Source organism: Hippopotamus amphibius, chromosome 4, assembly GCF_030028045.1.
Source record: "Hippopotamus amphibius kiboko isolate mHipAmp2 chromosome 4, mHipAmp2.hap2, whole genome shotgun sequence".
NCBI lineage: Eukaryota > Metazoa > Chordata > Mammalia > Artiodactyla > Hippopotamidae > Hippopotamus > Hippopotamus amphibius.
In genome coordinates, this window is record NC_080189.1 from 69,661,398 (window position 1) to 69,681,892 (window position 20,495).

Below are 20,495 nucleotides of genomic sequence, written 5' to 3' on the forward strand. Positions count from 1 at the left end.
ATGACACTGCAAATGACAACCTTAACTAGAGAGTCTCTTAGTTGAAAAAACCCTTACAAATACTTAGTTAACCACAGTTTTACTTTTCATCTGTCTGACTCCTCTCTTTAGATGGACTGAAATTGAAAGTTGATAAACCTTTGCATAGGAAAAAAGACCATTGTACTACATCTCAGCCAAGACAAAAGAGGCCTGTAAACATTTATAACACATGCATTCAATAAGTATTGAATCACATGATCCCCAAATTAAAATGGATGTACTTTTCTATGACTCTGATGTCACTTTGCATTTATTTTCTGATGAATAAAACCTACCTGCTGAGGGAAGCAAATGAACAGACTCTGACCATTCTTCTCGTAATTTAAAAGTGCCTAACAAACACCTTATTAAAAAAAAAAATCTCCCATGGTAGGGTGCTTTTTGTCTTGGTTTAACCTTTTAGAGAAGTAATTCAGATAGAAGCAAAGTAGAAACATCATAGCCTCAGAGGTGCCTGGTACATATATATCTTTTCAGTTACACACACACATGTCTGTATATTTATTAACACTTACATGCCCACACACTATATGTATATATGTGTATATATATATATTTTTTCCCCCACTTGCTAATGTGAAAATTGTGTCCCCAGATATCTAGATTCAAATTTAAGTATTTTATTTTACAATTAAAATATTTTCCACACAACTATTTATTGGGGGAATATTTGAATGGTTCTGCCAAATTTTAAGTCATGGGGAAACTAAAATGGCCTTTCGGTAAAGTACCATCAGAAGGAAAAAATATGAAGCCTTTACACAATCATTTACAGGACAATTCAAAAATCCAGAAATAATTTACTTGACTCTCAATCTAAGAAGACAGCATTCACTATTCTACCAATGTGCTAGTGGCATTTTCCTATTAAGTTTAATAATAACCCTAATATCACCACACTGAGTCTACCTATGCAATGGGAAAATAATGGGTGAGCAAATATTAATTGTAGGGTGACAACTCTCCAGTTTAAACATTTTACAGTTTTTATAGTATACTGACTTATAATGATATTATTGTAAAACTAGTTCTAGTAGACATTTCCTTCCTAACTAGAAGATTGTCCATCTTTTCCCTTAGTTTGATACAGAATCCTAAGAACCACCCCCCCATTCCCCCCCAAAAATCTGACATTTACTAAGATACGTGAAATGGAACTCTACAGAAGTCAACAGAAAACTAAATTCAAATATTTATGGAAGCAATACAAAGGACTGAGACTGAGATACAATAGCAGCAATAAACTACAAGAACAGTTGAAAAACGGTGAGAGAGTGTGTGTGTGTGTATGTATTTGATGAAGAGAGGCAGAGATAAACGGTAGAAGGAAAATTCAGTGATGACAGATTCCCAGTGGGTACCTGCCACAACCGTACTGCCACTAAGAGAAGTCAATTGATGGGGAATGTGCTTTTGTGATACATCTGATATGCCAGGTATGAGAAGATAGTCAGGAATCAAACTAGAGCAGCAGCAGTAAGCTTTGATTCATCTCATCAAAACTGGATAGAGCAGGAGCTAGACTATGAAATGAAGCTAACATTGTAGGACTTTCCAAGGGCTCAGCACTATAATATCAACTACATTTACAGTCATTTATTTTAATCCTGACACTGATTTAAGAAGTAGAGCTACTAGCTTCATTTCTAAAAGGAGGAAAGCAAGCCTCAGAAAAGTTAAGTAACTTGACCAAGGAATCGAGGTATTCTGAGTTCAAAGCCTTTGCTCCCTTTACAGTACTGTTCTGCCTCTTCAGAACAATACCTGGGAACACGCTATGAATGAGATTTCTAAGCAAGTTAATGTGGAGAGACGAATAGGGAGCCAAACAGAACTCTGAATTTACCTCCATCCAATAGAGCCTTGGAGCCCTCCAGCATTGGGAACACTACATGATGTTCCCAAAAATTTCAATGAAAACACCTACATTTCTGTTAAAATCAGTCACGTGAGGAATTTGTGTTCCCATGATCAGCAGCACTCATGGAACTCATTTTTAGGGCATAAAATCAAACACAATAGGCTAGTGACACAATCAAAGTTCCCTCAATTGCTAATTTGTTTCCACTTACATGGCTCAGTCTAGAGCTACTTATTTTTAGTGCAAATTTTCTTTATTCTGTATTAATACTCTCACCTAACAAGAATTAAATTCCCACACTATGTGACAGGCTTGAGCTTTAGGAATTCAGCAATTGCTAGGCAAGTGCTTTGAGAATTTCACGTTTGGAGCCCCTCCCCACAGCAAAATGCTGCCAACTACAGATTCGTCTCCTTACCTCGTTTGTCAGGCCTGGCCTCTGATTTTGTTACTTTCTGGTTTTGCTATCTGAAATTCCCCTCAGCTACACAGTTTAAAAGGCCAAGTAAATTCTGTACTAAACATATACTTTTAGTCTTTCACAGGAAAGATATCTCCAAAACATTCATGGGCCATTCTTCTAGGACTTCTCTTTCATCTGTTGCTTATTCTGTTTTTGCTGTCCATGGAACAGAGAAGATGAAACAACCTAATAGTATTTTCTTCCATCTGACTTTTCCTCCTCAGTTTTTTAACTCTGGGATTTCTTCTCTAATGGCATTTTGGTAGTATGCTAAAACAAAGCTCTTTCACATCATCCAAACAAGTCAACTCAGCAGTAGCCTCTGCATTTCTAATGAAGGAAAAGACATGCAATTTTTTCTAGGTTGAATTAAATTGTTTTTCAAATCTGTCTGTTGAACCAAATGATTGAAACAATACAGACCCGCAGTCAGAGAAGTCAGAGCTAGAAAGTGCATTCAAGAATCCACCAAGAAGAGTTTCTTCTTTCGGATTTAGATGGATTTCTTCAGTTGGATGAATTTTTGTTAAAAAGAAAAGTTGAATTCCAAGGAACAAAGCATAAGTTTGAAAAGTCTGCATTAATTCACTTACTGAAATAACAACAACAGGATATAAAATGGAAAGATTTCTCTCTTCAAGCATATTCAGTAATATCTGGGTTTCTTCAAAATCAGATGTCATAACCTAAAAGACCGTAAAAATAAAATAAAGTGAAAAGACTTTCTTAAATGACTTAAGAGTTAATTCAAGGAGAAAAATGGAGAGCTTTTAAACATTTAAACATTCAAGTCTCAATCAAGCATAATTTTAAATTTTCAAACAGTGTTAAAGGATACCCATAGATTATAGCTATTAAAATCTAAACAATTCATTAATTCAAACCTGTCTTATCTACTTTTTTATCAAAAATTTGAAAAGAACATCTACAGAAACATCACCCTCTTCTCATTATGGGAACTAGGTTGTTAGAAAATGTTATTTCCCTATTTTAAAAGACAAAAATAACATTTCTAAATAAATACTGAATAATACAACTCACCTATCAAAATCTTAAATTCAAATATTTAAGAATCAAGAAAACTAAGTACTTGTCCACATTACATTTATGTAATCTACAAGTGCTTTCAATCATTTGTATTTACTACTTACATTCACACAAACAAAACTGTAGCATTGCTCTAAGATGATTTGCTGAAGATCTCTGCCAGATGTGACTTTTACCTGCTAGGAGAAAAAAATTAGAGGAAAAAAAGAGTTTACAAACTAGACAGAAAGTCCAAACATGAACATAAACAACTTTATGAGCACAAAATTTCTATACGCACATAAAGCCAGGGACCATGTATAAGAAAAACTGACAAGTTTATGAGGCCAACAACAAAAAAAACCAATTTAACTATTCCATAAATAATTACTATTATTGTAGCAAATAAGGATACAGGAAGTTGTTTTAGATAAAAAATAATGTAGAAAAGCCTCAAGATATATTCAGGAATAGGCAGATAGTCTGGTTGTTCTTATACAAAAAATACACCATATAAAATATTTGAATAAAATTTAAAAGTTGCATTTCCTTACAAATCGTAAAATTTCTTGTTCTAGTTCTGTGAAAAATGCCATTGGTAATTTGATAGGGATTGCACTGAATCTGTAAATTGTTTTGGGTAGTATAGCTTTTGTTACAATGTTGATTCTTCCAATCCAAGAACATGGTATGTCCATGGTATGTCCATCTGTTTGTATCATCTTTGATTTCTTTCATCAGTGTCTTATAGTTTTCTGCGTATGGGTCTTTTGCCTCCTTAGGCAGGTTTATTCTTAGGAATTTTATTCTTTTTGTTGCAGTGGTAAATGAGAGTGTTTCCTTTATTTCTCTTTATGATCTTTCATTGTTAGTGTATAGGAATGCAAGAAATTTCTGTGCATTAATTTTGTATCCTGCTACTTTACTAAATTCATCGATTAGTGGTAGCAGTTTTCTGGAAGCTTCTTTAGGGTTTTCTATGTATAATATCATATCATCTGCAGAGTGACAGTTTTACTTCTTCTTTTCCAATTTGGACTCCTTTTATTTAGTTTTCTTCTCTGATTGCTGTGGCTAAAACTTCCAAAACTGTGTTGAATAATAGTGGTGAGAGTGGGCACCCTTGTCTTGCTCCTGTTCTTAAAGGGAATGCTTTCAGTTTTTCACCATTTAGAATGATGTTGGCTGTTGGTTTGTCATATATGGCTTTTATTATGTTGAGGTGATTTCCTTCTATGCTCATTTTCTGGAGAGTTTTTATCATAAATGAATGTTGAATTTTGTCAAAAGCTTTTTTTGCTTCTATTGAGATTATCATATGGTTTTTAACCCTTCAATTTGTTAATATGATGTATCACATCGATTGATTTGCATATATTGAAGAAATCTTGCATTCCAGGGATAAATCCCACTTGATCATGGTGTATGATCTTTTTAATGTGCTGACGGATTCTGTTTGCTAGTATTTTGTTGAGGGATTTTGCATCTATATTTGTCAGTGATATTGGCCTGTAAATTTTTTGTGTGTGTGACATCTTTGCCTGGTTTTGGTATCAGGGTAATGGTGCCCTCATAGAATGAGTTTGGGAGTGTTCCTCCTTCTGCTATATTTTGGAAGAGTTTGAGAAGGATAGATGTTAGCTCTACTCTAAATGTTTGATAGAACTCATCTGTGAAGCCATCTGGCCCTAGGCTTTGTATGGAAACACAAAAGAGCCTGAATAGCCACAGCAATCTTGAGAAGGAAAGATGGACTTCAAACTATACTACAAGGCTACAGTGATCAAGACAGTATGGTACTGGCACAAAAACAAATATAGGTCAATGGAACAGAACAGAGAGCCCAGAGATAAACCCACACACATGTGGGTACCTTATCTTTGACAAGGAGGCAAGAATATACAATGGAAAAAAGACAGCCTCTTCAATAAGTGGTGCTGGGAAAACTGGACAGCTACATGTCAAAGAATGAAATTAGAACACTTCCTAACACCATACACAAAAATAAACTCAAAATGGATTAAGGACCTAAATGGAAGGCCAGACACTATAAAACTCTTAGAGGAAAACAGAGGCAGAACACTCTATGACATCCATCAAAGCAAGATTCTTTTTGACCCACCTCCTAGAATAATGGAAATAAAATCAAAAATAAACAAATGGGACCTAATGAAACTTAATAGCTTTGCACAGCAAAAGAAACCATAAACAAGACTAAAAGGCAACCCTCAGAATGGGAGAAAATATTTGCCAATGAAGCAATGGACAAAGGATTAATCTCCAAAATATACAAGCAGCTCATGCAGCTCAATATCAAAAAAGCAAATAACCCAATCCACAAATGGGCAGAGAACCTAAACAGACATTTCTCCAAAGAAGACATGCAGATGGCTAAGAAACACATGAAAAGATGCTCAACATCACTAATCATTAGAGAAATGCAAGTCAAAGCCACAATGAGGTATCACCTCACACTGGTCAGAATAGCCATCATCAAAAAATCTAGAAACAATGAATGCTGGAGAGGGTGTGCAGAAAAGGGAACCCTCCTGCACTGTTGGTGGGAATGTAAATTGGTATAGCCACTATGGAAAATAGTTTGGAGATTCCTTAAAAAACTAAAAATAGAACTACCATATGACCCAGCAATCCCACTCCTGGGCATATACCCTGAGAAAACCACAATCCAAAAAGAAACATGTACCACAATGTTCACTGCAGCACTATTTACAATACCCAGGACATGGAAGCAACCTAAATGCTCATCAACAGATGAATGGATAAAGAAGGTGTGGCACATATATACAATGGAATATTACTCAGCCATAAGAAGGAATGAAATTGAGTTATTTGTAGTGAGGTGGATGGACCTAGAGTCCGTCATACAGAGCTAAGTAAGCCAAAAAGAGAAAAACAAATACCGTATGCTAACTCATATATATGGAATCTAAAAATGGTACTGATGAACCCAGTAACAGGGCAAGAATAACGATGCAGATGTAGAGAATGCACTTGAGGATGCAGGGTGGTGAGGTGGTGAAAGGGAAGCCGGGACCACATGAGAGAGTAGCATTGACATATATACACTACCAATTGTAAAACAGATAGCTAGTGGGAAGCTGCTGCATAACACAGGGAGATCAACTCGATGATGGGTGATAACTTAGAAGGCTGGGATAGAGAAGGTGGCAAGGAGTCGCAGGAGGGAGGGGATATGGGGATATATGTATAAATACAGCTGATTCACTTTGTTGTATAGCAAAAACTGGCACAACAGTGTAAAGCAATTATATTCCAATAAAGAGCTTAAAAAAATTTTAAAGTTGGTTAGATAAGGATTGTTAGAGGATTCTGGAAGCATGTTAAATACTACAGTTACAAAGAATAGATTCAACAAAATATGGAATGACTAGAAACAAGGAAAACAACAAGAGATTTTTGTAATAGGCCTTCTTCTGAGGGTTCAGATCAAGATGGCAGAGTAGGAAGATCCTAAGCTCACCCCTCCCATGAAACACTTTCAAAACTACAACTACATATAGAAGAACTATCTCTGAGAACAACTTGCAGATTAGCAGAACAGACTTTCTACAACTAAGGACATAAAGAAAAGGTCACATCGAGACAGGTAGGACGGGCAGAGGGGCAGACATGCAGTCTAATCAGAACCCCCGCCCCAGTGCATCAGTCTGTAAACAGGAAGGACATTGCAACTGTGAAGGTTCCCCCTGAGGACCTAGGAGTCTGAACCCCACTTTGTACCAGGAACATGAGCCTAGGGGATGTGCACAAGGAATATGAGCCCCCATAATGCCTAGCTTTGAAAACCAGTGGGGCAGACATCCAAGAGAATTAGAGGGCTGTGGGAAATCAAGATACTGCTCTTGAAAGGCTCATGCACAAATTCATGCACTCAGAGTTCCAGCAGAGGGGCAGCACCTTGAAAAGAGTCTAGGTATTACCAGAAGGAGATTTACTGACTAATTTTAGGGCATGTGCTGGAGGGGAAGAAATTTGGTAGAACTCTCCAAAGACGAGAAGCACTGGCAGGCAACTTTTTTAATTTTTTACTCTCCTTGCACCTACCAGGTAGGTGCCATTTCTGCCACTGATCATCAACCTAGCTAGCCCCATGTGCCCTACCCCAATATTCCCCTAAGAAACAGCTCTGCTCAACCCACCCAACCTGCCCAACCCAAACCAATCCACCCAACCTAGCTGGCCTCTCCAAAGCAGCTGCTGCCCCACCCCCTGCAGTGGACTTAGTCAGCACCAGCACCCCTTCAAAGTGGCTCCTGCTCTCAGGGGCCAGCCCCACATATCAGCAGGCCTGAAGCAGTTGTGGCCAGACCTCCTAGCCAGCCAGGCCAAGGACTAGCACACCCTTTCAGCATGCCTACAATAGTTGTGGCCCAATCACAACAGGAAGGCACATGCACCCTTCACAGGGTATACCCCTAGAGCACCTGGCTCTGGTGACCAGCGGAGACTGAACCACCAGGCCTCACAGTGCACCTTTATATAAGGCTACTCTTTCAAAACCAGAAGATATAGCTGATATACCTAACACATAGAAACAAACAGAGTTAGGTAAAATGAGGAAACAAAAGATTATCTTGCAAATGAATGGTGGCAAAACTTCAAAACAAGAACTAAACAAAATGAAGATAAACAGTTTATCAGATAAAGAGTTCAAATTAATAGCAATAAATATGCTCACTGAATAGGGAGAAGAATGGATGAACTCGGTGAGAACATAAAAAGAAAATACAAAAAGAGCCAGTCAGAGCTGAAGAATACAATAACTATAATGAAAAATCACTAGAGGGAATCAACAACAGATTAGAAGATGAAGAAGAATGAATCATTAATCTGGATGATAGGGTACTAAAAAATCACCCAATCAAAACAAGAATAAGAAAAAAAGAATTTAAAAAAATGAGAATAAAAAAAAGAAGGGACCTCTGCTACAACAGCAAGTATACTAACATTTGAAGTACAGGAGTCCTAGAAGGCAAAGAAACAAGGACAGAAAACCTATTTGAAAAAATAATGGCTGAAAACTTCTCAAATCTGCAGAAGGAAACAGACATCCATGTCCAGGAAACATAGAAAGTACCAAACAAGATGAACCCAAAGAGACCCATATAAAGACACGTTATCATTAAAATGTCAAAATTTAAATATAAAGAGAGAATCTTAAAGTCAGCAAGAGAAAAACAACTAGTTACATACAAGGGAAGATGCCCCCATAATACTACCAGCTACTTTTCAGCGGAAATTTTATGGGCCCCAGAAGAGACTAGCATGATATATTCAAAGTAGAGAAAGGAGAAAACTTACAACCAAGAACACTCTACTTGGCAAGACTATTCAGAATTGAAAGAGAGAAAAAGAGTTTCCCAGAAGCAAAAGCTAAAGTAGTTCATCACTACAAAACTGGCCTTACAAGAAATGTTAAAGGGAATTCTTTAAATGGAAAAGGCCATAGCTAGAAACCATAAATTTATGAAGGAAAAACTCACTGGTAAAGGCAAACCTAAAATAAAGGTAGCAGATCAACCACCTATATAGCTAGTATGAAGATTAAAAGACAAAAGTACTAAAATCATCTGGGTTTATTTATATGATATGGTATATAATCATTTATATGATAATAATTTATATATTTGTATAATATGGTATATTTATTTAAATGATACCCAAAGTAAAAAAATATAAAATATGACATAAAAAACATAAAACATGAGTAAGAATAAAATATTGTATTTTTAGAATGCATTTGAACTTGTCACCATCAACTTAAAATAGACTACTATCTACATAGTTTGTTATATATGAACCTCATAGTAACCAGAAGTCAAGAACCTCTAAAGATACACAAAAAATAAAGAGAAAGGAATTCAAACATAACACTAAAGAAAGTCATCAAATGAGAAGGGAAAAGAAGAGAATAAGAAAGGGATCAAGAACTACAAAACCAATCAGAAAACAACTAACGAAATGACAATAAGTACATACCTAATCAATAGTTACTTTAATCAAAATGGACTAAATGCTACAATCAAAAGACATAGGGTGGCTGAAAGGATTAAAAAAAAAAAAAGACTCATCTATAGGTCACCTTCAACTAAACTCACTTCATATCTAAAGACATAAACAGACTAAAAGTGAAAGAATGGAAAAGATATTCCATGTAAGCTAGGGTAGCAATATGCATATTAGACAAAATAGACTTGAAAACAAAAAAATGTAACAAGAGACAAAGAAGGTCATTATATAAAGGTATCAATCCAACAAGAGAATATAACAATTGTAAATTTCTATGCACCCAACAAAGGAGCATCTAAATACATAAACACATATACAGGAAGATATTGACAATAATATGATAATATGATAATAGTAGACTTTAATGCTCCATTTACACCAGCATATAGATCAGACAGACTATCAATAAGGAAACGCTGGCCTTAAAGACACAATAGAACACATAAACTTAATAGACATATACAGACCTTCCACCACCAAAATAGCAAATTACACATTCTTTATAAGTACACATAGAACATTCTCCAGGATAGATCACATGTTAGGCCACAAAAGAAGTCTCAATAAATTTAAGAAGACTGAATCACACCAAGCATCTTTTCTGACCCAAGCAGTATAAAACTATAAATCAATTACAAGAAGAAAACTGGAGAAAAAAAAAAAAACCACCAACATGTGGACCCTAAACCAAAAGCTACTAATCAATCAATGGGTCAATGAAGAAATCCCAAAAGGAACAAAAAAAATATTCTGAAATAAATGAAAATGGAGAAACAATGTTCCAAAATCTATGGGATGCAGTGAAAGCAGTCTCAGGAAGGATGCTTATAGTAATGCAGGCCTACCTCAAGAAACAAGAACAATCTCAAATAAACAATCTAACTTTACACCTAAAGAAACCAGAAAAAGATGAATAAAAGAAACCAAAGTTAGTTGAAGGAAGGAAATGATGAAAATCAGAGCAAAAATAAATGAAATAGAGACTTGAAAAAACATTTTTTAAATCAATAAAACTAAGAGCTGGTATTTTAAAAACATTAAAAAAATTGATAAACCTTTAGACAGATGCATCATGAAAAAAAGAAAGAGAGCCTAAATAAATAAAAAGAAAGAGAAGTTACAACTAATACCACAGAAATACAATGGATAAGAGATTATTATGAATAATTATACACCAACAAATGGGACAACCTACAAGAAATGGATAAATTCCTAGAAACATAAAATCTTCCAAGAGTGAATCAGGAAGAAACAGAAATTTTGAACAGACTGATGACTGGTAATAAAGTTAAATCAGTAATGAAAAAACTCCCATCAAACAAAAGTCTAGGATGTGAGGGCCTCACAGGTGAATTCTACTAAACATTTATGTAAGACTTAATACCTATCCCTTCTCAAACTATGCCAAAGTATTGAAAAGGAAGAAATGCCTTCAAACTCATTTTAGGAGGCCAGCATCACTGTGATACCAAAACCATATAAAAGCACTACAAAAAAAGAAAATTAACATTCATCAGGCCAATATCAATGATGAACATGGATGCAAAAATCCTCAACAAAATATTAGCAAACTGAATTAAACAATACATTAAAAGGATCATACACCATAATCAAGTAGAATTAATTCCAGGGACACAAGTTTGATTCAATATCCACAAATCAATCAACATGATATAGCACATTCACAAAATGAAGGATAAAAATCACAGGATCATACCAATACATCCAGAAGAAGCTTTTGACAAAATTCAACATCCAGTTATGAGAGAAACTCGCAATAAGGCAGGTATAGAGGGAAAATACCTTAACATAAAAAAGGCCATATATGACAAACCCACAGCTGACATCACACTCAGTGGTGAACAGCTAAAAGATTTTCCTCTTAGGTCAGGAACAAGGCAAGGATGCCCACCATCACCACTTTTATTCAACATAGTAAAGGGAAGTCCCAGCCACAGCAATCATAACAGAAAAAGAGATAAAAAGCATCCAACCTGGAAGAGAAAAAATAAAACTGTCACTATTTGCAGATGACATGATAGTATGTATAGATAACCCTAAAAGACTCCACCAAAAACGATTAGAATAAATGAATTGAGTTAAATTGTAGAATACAAAATATGTAGAAATCTGTTGCAATTCTGTACACTAATAACAAACTATCAGAAATGAAATTAAGAAGGCAATTCTATTTATAATTGCATCAAAAAGAATAAAATACCTAGCAATACATTTAACCAAGGAGGTTAAATACCTGTACTCAGAAAACTATAAAACATTTTTGAAAGAAATTAAGTGAAAACAATTAAGTGGAAAGATATGCTGTGCTCATGGATTGGAAGAAAAAAATTGTTAAAATGATGATACTACCCAAGGCAATCTACAGATTCAATACAATCCCTCTCAAAATACCAATGGCATTTATCATAGAACTAGTACAAGTAATTCTAAAGTATCTATGGAATAACAAAAGATCCCATATAGGCAAAGCAATCTTGAGAAAGAACAACAAAGTTGGAGGTATCATACGCTATGATTTCAAACTATACAACAAAGCTGTAGTAATCAAAACTGTATGGCACTGGCACCAAAACAGATGTATAGATCAATGAAACAGAGGAAAGAGCTCACAAATAAATCCACATGTATCTGGTTAATTTATCTATGACAAAGAAGCCAACAATATGTAGCGGGGAAAGACAGTCTCCTCAATAAATAGTTTTGAAAAAACTGGACAGTTACATGCAAAAGAATGAAACTGGACACTTTCTTACATCACATACAAAAATAAACTCAAGATGGGCTAAAGACTTAACTGTAAGACCTGAAACCATAAAACTTCTAGAAAAAACCATAGGCCAAACACAAATTATAGCAATATTTTTTTGGATCTGTCTCCTAAGGTAAAAGAAACAAAAGCAAAAATAAACAAATGAGACCTAATTAAACTTACAAGCTTCCGCACAGCAAAGGAAATCATTGATGAAACGAAGATACAACCTACTGAATGGGAGTATTTGCAAATGATATGACCTATAAAGGGTTAATATCCAAAATACATAAATAGCTCATACAACTGAATATCAAAACAAACAACTCAATTTAAAAATGGACAGAAGTCCTGAACAGACACTTCTCCAAAGAAGACATATAGAAGGCCAGCAGGCACATGAAAAGATGCTCAAAAATGCTAATTGTCAGAGAAATGCAAACCAAAATCACAATGAGAGATCACCTCACATTTGTCAGAATGGCTATCATCAAAAAGACCACAAATAACAAATGTTGGTGGGAATGTAAACTGGTACAGCCATTACGGAAAACAGTATGGTGGTTCCTCAAAAAAATAAAATATAACTACTATACTAATCAGCAATTCCACTCTTGGATATTTACCCAAAGAAAATGAAAACACTAATTCAAAAAAATATAAGCCCCCCATGTTCAATGTAGCAGCCAAGATATGAAGCAATCTAAGTTCCTATCAATAGATGAATGGATGAAGAAGATGTGAAGGTGTGTGTATGTGTGTATATTTTATACATATATATATACACACAATGGAATATACAGAGCCATAAGAATGAAGTCTTGTCATTTGCAACAACATGGATGGACCAAGACAGTATTATGCTAAATGAAATAAGTCAAATAGAGAAATACACTTATATGTGGAATCTAAAAAACAAATAAACTAACAAAATAAAACATAAACAGACTCGTAGATAAGGAAGAACAAGCTGATGGTTGTCAGAGGGATGGGGATGAGGGAGGTAAGGGTATAGGTAAAATAGGTGAAGGACATAAAGTAGTACAAACTTCCAGGCACAAAATAAGTCATGGAGCGTAACATACATCAAAAGGAGTCTAGTCAATAATATTGCGGTAAGTTTCTATGGTGACAGATGGTTACTAGACATCTTCGTGATCAATTTGTAAGGTACATAAATGTTGAATCACGATGTCATACACCTAAAACTAATATGTCAACTATATTTCAATAAAAATAAAAATAATGAAAACAGAAAAGAAATTATTATAAATGATAGAGAAATAAGACTTAAACTAGGGCAACAATAATAAGAGATTATTACTGGAGGTAGTCCCAGACTAGATAGAAAATAGTACATGTACTACAAAAACTTTCCTAATAAAACTTTTCTTCCATATAGTTCAATGTTCTAATTATTCTCTATTTTTTCAATTATAGCAATATGAACAAAAAACTGCTCAACCAGGGATCTGTTATAATGATATATCTGCTATAATAATGTGACTTCATAAGAAGTCACATTTCTATGGTTAATACTGGCATTACATTTAGAAAGCTTTTCAATTATAATTCTAAAATATGCTTGTTCCATAGTAAAATATGAAACTCTGTACCTCTAAGAGCATTGCCTCTTAAGTAGAATTCAGCTTAACTCTACCTAATTTTGACAAAATATTTGAGAAAGGAAAGTAAAGGTTTTGAGGTCTTAGCTATGCTATAGAAATTACTTGGCTCATAAATTTCAAGAATTTTATTTTGGTTTAAAGTTCTTAAGTACAAATTTCAGAGTGAACACTATTTTAAAAAAAGACCCCCCAAAAAAAACCACCAAACAAAAAAAACTCTTCGTAGTCATCAGCCCATCAGCCACGTTTCAATAGTGAAATAGAGAAGAAACAGTGTGCACACTGAGTTTGTTCAAGGAGTCTCTTCTTCCAGATATTACAAGGAGATTATTTTTCAAGAGTTTCTCATGTATCCAAACATTTTTAAAGGCATGAGTAACTAATATACTCCAAATTGGCTTTTCAAGGATATTCACATAGCAGGCAGACTTGCAAAAACAGGCATCTCCCTTCTTGGAGCAAATTTGCTTACATTCTAGAAAGTAAAGATAGAGACCTCTGTCTCCATAGAGCAGATTCACTTGGCATTCTAGAGTAATAAAGACAATGTGTCTCTTGTAAGAGCAGGATGGGCTGGTTTGCCAGCAGTCCCTGTATAAGGGCAGCGCTTCCAATATCCAGATTCTTCTTTAATGAGTTCTACTGCCTAGCAATGCCCAGCCCTAACTGCATTTCCCGGGGTAAACTGCAATTCACAAAATCAGTGCTGCACTGTTATTCTCCTTCCTATTACTGTTGTAACAAATTCTTTGCTCTGACCCTGAAGTTTCATGTCTTTTGCCAATATTTACAACACTGGCACGTGTGTTTGCATACAAATTGGATATAATCCTCAGATCCTGTCTACTTTCTGACTTGACAGATATGAAATAAGTCAACCACATATCTTAACTTCAACAAATGTGAGAGAATTCTGAACTCAAAAAAATGACTTTAAACATTTTTCTTTTGGAGGTACATAAATAAGGTCTAGGATGAGAACATGACGGATATTCCGATTTCGCTTTTTAAGTATTAAAACTGACAAAATTCTTGAGGACACGGTATGGGATCTCTGAAGACAGAAACATGTTTTTAACTACTAGCAAATGCTTGACAAATAGGTTTTAAAGACTTATCACAGTCTTATTTCAAGAAAAAAACTATATGTTCTTAAAATCAACTATGTGGAAGTTTTTTTAAAAAGGTAAAAAAAAAAAGAAAAACTCATCCAAAAATAACATTAGCTAGAAATAATTACCCTGAACATCAGATAAGTATAATTTCAACAATCCTCTATTGATAATATATGCAGTAAGCTGGTAGGATAAAAGGATGAAGGAACAAAAGCATTAATAACATTTTATGAAAATGGAATCATGCATGTCATTTAAAAATTATTTAATGTAAGCAACAACAACAAAAATATAATAAAACTGAATGTGCTGCTAAACTTCAGATTATTCTTCACCTCCAGGGAGCTTTTCCTAAACTTTAAGATATCATGAACAGGGACTTCCCTGGTGGTGCACTGGTTAGGAATCCGCCTGGCAATGCAGGGGACACGGGTTCAATCTCTGGTCCAGGAAGGTCCCACATGCCACAGAGCAACTAAGCCCGTGTGCCACAACTACTGAAGCCCATGAGCCTAGAGCCTGTGCTCCACAACAAGGGAAGCCACCGCAATGAGAAGCCTGCGCACCACAAGAAAGAGTAGCCCCCGCTCACCACAACTAGAGAAAGTTCACATGCAGCAATGAAGACCTAATGCAATTTTTAAAAATCTATCTAAAAAAATAAACGTTTAAAAAAAAAAGATATCATGAACAGGGTTAAGAACTGGACTTTCAATGGCAACACACTTCATTTCTAAGTCAGTACTAACCGATTTCCTTCTGCAAGAGAGAAAGAAATAGCACATTGTAACTCTTCTACCCACAGTCTAGTTCTGGTCAATGGTACTTTTACCCTGACAAGGTTTATTAGATTCATAGGCTATTCTATAGCCATAATTCACACAATTTGGACATAATATACCTATTCTCAAGACAACTGTTTTAAACAAAAATCTCTCCATTTATAAATTCATTTTAATTCACATCTCTATTTGATGAGCTTCAGCTGCAAGTAGTTTTTTGTTTGTTTTTTAATAAAAATGTCAACATTCTTATATTCCTTGAGTTCTTCCTCCTATTTTGGAAGAATAGCTTATCCGGGAATAAAAGTTCAGTTCACATTTTCCCTCAGAGATTTGCAGTCTCTATCTTCAAACACTATTTCAAAGCACTGTCCTGATGCTTTTTAAAGTTCAAGTGTCGTTTACTCACTCTCTGTTCACCATTTTTGGGGGTAGATTTCAACATCAAGTAGTTCCACCAGGAAGTAGTCATAGAAGTTACATATGAATTTTTTTCCTGTTGTCTTTCTAACTAAATGACAACTTGGCTGGTGGTAACATTCTTGGATTTCATTTTTCATTCCCTCCAAAGTTTATAGACAATGCTTCACTTTATTTATTTGGGTAATAAGTATTGTGGAGATGCAAGAGGTCAGGCAGAGTATCCGCCTTTCTATAAGCTTTTTGTTTTTTGCTCCTAGGTATCTACCTGAAGAATTCTTTATGAGGAAGTTCAAAATCTTATTAGAATCAGACCATATTTAATTGCCAATTGCCATTCCTCCATTTTTCCTGAAAATACGTCCTTCACATCTTACAGAACCGGTCAGTCATTTCAAGGACATTTCTTTTTAACTTTCAGAATAACATCTTCATTTGTCAACTTGACATATAAACATGATCCATATGTTGGGTGCCTTTATTATTATTCACAGCTACTCTCTTATTTATCATTTAATTTTTACTTGGAATACACTGTGATTATCTCGAGTTTCCCTCTATGATAATAACCTGAACTTTGCTATATTCTATGTCTAATGTACTAATTATTTCTATAACAGTGTTGCTCTAATTGCTTCCATTGTTATCAGTCATTCTATTAACCTCTCGCAATGGTGTCTTTTGAACTTTTAACCTTCTTAAATTCTGATTTTTACTAAGTTATTCTACAGAACCAAAAGGTGTGAGAATATTTTGAGGGATAGGGAAAGCCCTTGAGGTTTCTTCCAGATTTTTAAAATCGGATTTGTGTGTTCTGTAATTTTCAGTATAAATTGTAGAGCTAACTAATCATTATTTTTTACAAGCTGAAGGGTTTTAAAATGGTAGGCACTGATAGTTTTCCCTGTCTCTGCTGAGATACCACTGAGAATTAAGGGATTTTCTGCCTTTTCCCAACCTTCATTTTTTCACCCCTTCTAAAAAAAATACGAAAACCAAACTGCTTTTTTTTCATCTTGAAGTTGAGACTCTTTTAATAATTGTTTCCAGTGAAGTTTAATTCTTTTATTTGGTCATACTGCTTTCCTCCCAAACAGAAAACAAACAATATTCTCCATGCTTGAGTAAAGAAACTTATATTTTACCTAAATATAGCAAAGAAGACTTTGACACCTCTATAAACAAAGACCGCCTTACACAATGCTATTAGGTTGTTTATGAAAAAGTTCTATGGCATCATCATAAGCTGTCATTCCTAATGTTTCCACACTCAAACACAGCAAATGGAACAATCTGCTGGCTAGAACTCCTTGTTCTGTAAATATTTTGGTTCAAAGAACATTTAAACAAAATTTAAAACCACCTTCCAATGTGTTTAGTAAAATTTTAAAAGTATACCAAAAAAACAAAACAAAACAAAAAACAAAAAAAAACCCCTCCACCATGAAATGCTTTCCTTCTGTCATAAAAAAAAAAAAAAAAAAAAGAATTTAGAAAATATTTACTACTAACTAAATGCAAACATCTGCATATTCAAAATACTATTTAAAGTAGGGATATTAGGAAGGAAGCTGGGTTGCCAAAAAACATTTTCCATTTCAAGAGGAGTTAAGGCTTAACTAAGGCTGAAAGGCTTTGGTTTCAAGTCCCATGAGTCAGAGGTTCAAAAATGTGTTTCTGAACGCCAACCCTCGTTTTACAGAATATGTTGGCTGGATCATTTCTTAATCTGAATCCATCAACTTCTCACCTCCCTCCCATTCAAACAAGGGCACTAATGTGGGCATATACAATGGGATCAGAGAAAGATGCACTTTTCACTTTGTAGACAATACATTAACAATTAAGTCTTGTGGTTGCCGGAGGGTAGGCAAATGGGGAGATGTTGGTTCAAGGGTAAAAAGTTTCAGTTATTCAAGATGAATACCTTTTGGGGGTTTAATGTATAGCATGGTGGCTATAATTAACAATAGTATATTGTAAAACTGAAATTTACTTAGGAGGGTAAATCTTAAGTGTTCTTACCACACCCCAAAAAAAGAAAATGATAATTATGTGAGGTGATGGATCTATTAGTTTGATTGTGGTGATCATTTCAAAGTGTATATCAGAACATCAAGGTGTATACATTCAATATACACAAACTTTATTGGTCAATTATACCTCAATAAAGCAGGGGTAGAAAGTACTTCTACACTGCAAATCCAGAGAATCTCACGCAGCTATGACTGCTGCCAAAAGAAGGCTGGGTCTTGGCCATCAGTTCATCAGTCACTGTCTTTATCAATGGAGTTGCCTCTGGCCTGTGGGCACTGTGCCTGGACCTTTATTCAGAGGATAATAGCCCAGAGCCTCTCCAGCCTCCTTTTCAGTGATCTTCACCTGGGACACTCCTTTAAGAAGTACTCACTATTTCCAAATTCTGAGTTGGCAACTAACATTTACTTAATGGTTATTTTTAAACTCCTGTGGAGGTTTTGTCCATCTAGCATTGAGCATTTACTCTATTATTCTTTAGAATCAGCTCTAAAGCTCTTTAAGAACAAGGCACCTGGAGCCAAGATACCTGTGTGTTTGAATCTAGCTCTGCAACAAATTTGCTGTATGACTTCGGGCAAATTACTTAAGCTCCATGGCTCAGTTTACTCATCAGTAAAAGGAATACTTCGAAATTGATAGATTAGTTAAATTAATACATGAGAGTTAAGGTTTAACTTTCTCAGGACTTCTTCCCTATTGGCTGGTCTCCTGGAAAGCTTCAGAGAAAAAAAAATGTAGCTTTAAGATAAGGAATGTTGGTAGAGTTCTGAGGTGGTAAATAAATCAGGTTACCATTCTGCCATGCTATGTCAGTTATGGACCTCCAACTATGAACACTGAGCTGATGGGTCATATAGTGGCCTTCTACTTCCCAAGCTGCCACACAAGACTCATACCCTAACCTTCCAGATATACCAAAGTCTTGATAGTATTTCAATCCTAAATGCCAGGCAGGCTGAGTAGCACTAGAACCAAGGTTCTGCCACGCTACAATGGTGTTAGATCCCAGGCCCTTATCACACCAGGGAAAGGGCTGGTTCTCCCTTAATTATGTAGCTTAAAAAAGCCACACTGAACAAAGATTAGAGTCTTATAATGCAGTGAACACTGCCTCTGTTCCAGAGTCCATAGACGTTCCCCTATAATCACTGCTCTAGAAAGTCCCTATTCTAGTGTGAAACCTGTCATGTCATCTTCGTTTGCTTGAAATTATGTAAAACACTAATGACCATATTTCCATATATTGTACATTAAACGTTTGCTATTATTCTGCTCATTTCTCACTTCACTCCCACTTTTAAATAACACTTTGACACATCACCACATCTCCATTATCCCTTTACATTTTGCATCTTACATTTATTGAAGTTTTACTATTCATCAGAATCTGTGCTAAATACTTTAAACAATTATCTTAGTGAAACCACATAACATACCTCTGCATATATTATCATTATCCTCATGTTACGGATAAGGAATGTAAGCACAGAAGTTTAAAGAAGCTGTCTGAGACCATACTGCTAGTGACGGGTAGTACCCAGACTAAAGGTCTGTGGGACTCTCAAGACAGTTAACCTCTCAAGTACACAGGGTGTCAATTTACTCCAAATAACTATACTACATCATGGAAGTCACAAGACGTTACTCAATGGGCAGTGACACTACAGGTTCCAAGGGTAACTCAGGAGAAACACCACATCTGGAGGAAGTCATATGAGCACTAAAATCTTAATTGCCACCATAGACAATCTCCTAACTCAGATCATTTTTCTCGGTCCTGGACAGGGAAGAAAGTATCTAAAGGTAGGTCCTCTAATTCAGGTCCTCAGATTTGATCCTGGAAGAGTCAAGGGCTTCTGAACCACTGCATTCAACATACACCAAGCAGGTGATGGTACCAGAAGTAACTACTGCGACGATACAACCTTAATGAAAATCCTCCTTTGCAGGTCCCTCTGTCTCAGTGTTAAAATTCCCTTTAAAGGCTATTTGTTTTTCTGATGCGAAACCACAAGGATTGTGGAATGGAAAATACAGGTCCTAAACGTAACAAACCTGAGCACTATCACAAAGAATTCAAGGCTCCCATTTTATGATACAGATTATACATTCAAAACTAGAAAGTGTCTAGGCAAAGGCAAAGCCACCAAATCTGCTCAAGCTTGTCTTTCCACTGAATTTTACTACAGAATATTATGCTGTATATAACTAATGGGCAATTCTGTAGCAAATAAGGAGTAACTGGCATTAACTCACATAAATCATGTTTGGCAGGCATATTTTGTCAATATTACCCA

The 20,495-nt window shown here is 35.4% G+C and overlaps 1 protein-coding gene across 3 annotated transcripts in view; it reads right to left on the bottom strand.

Annotated features, from left to right (window-relative positions):
* The window catches only part of CRPPA (CDP-L-ribitol pyrophosphorylase A), a 318,526-nt gene that overhangs the window by 130,914 nt on the left and 167,117 nt on the right, over positions 1–20,495 (bottom strand). For 2 of the 3 annotated variants that reach the window (XM_057733918.1, XM_057733916.1), the window contains 2 exons: positions 3,518–3,592; positions 2,960–3,052 (listed from right to left, as the gene is read on the bottom strand). In XM_057733918.1, the coding sequence (XP_057589901.1) occupies positions 2,960–3,052; positions 3,518–3,592 (168 nt within the window). The remainder of the gene's footprint in view (positions 1–2,959; positions 3,053–3,517; positions 3,593–20,495) is intronic. The other variant, XM_057733917.1, reaches the window with a different exon arrangement.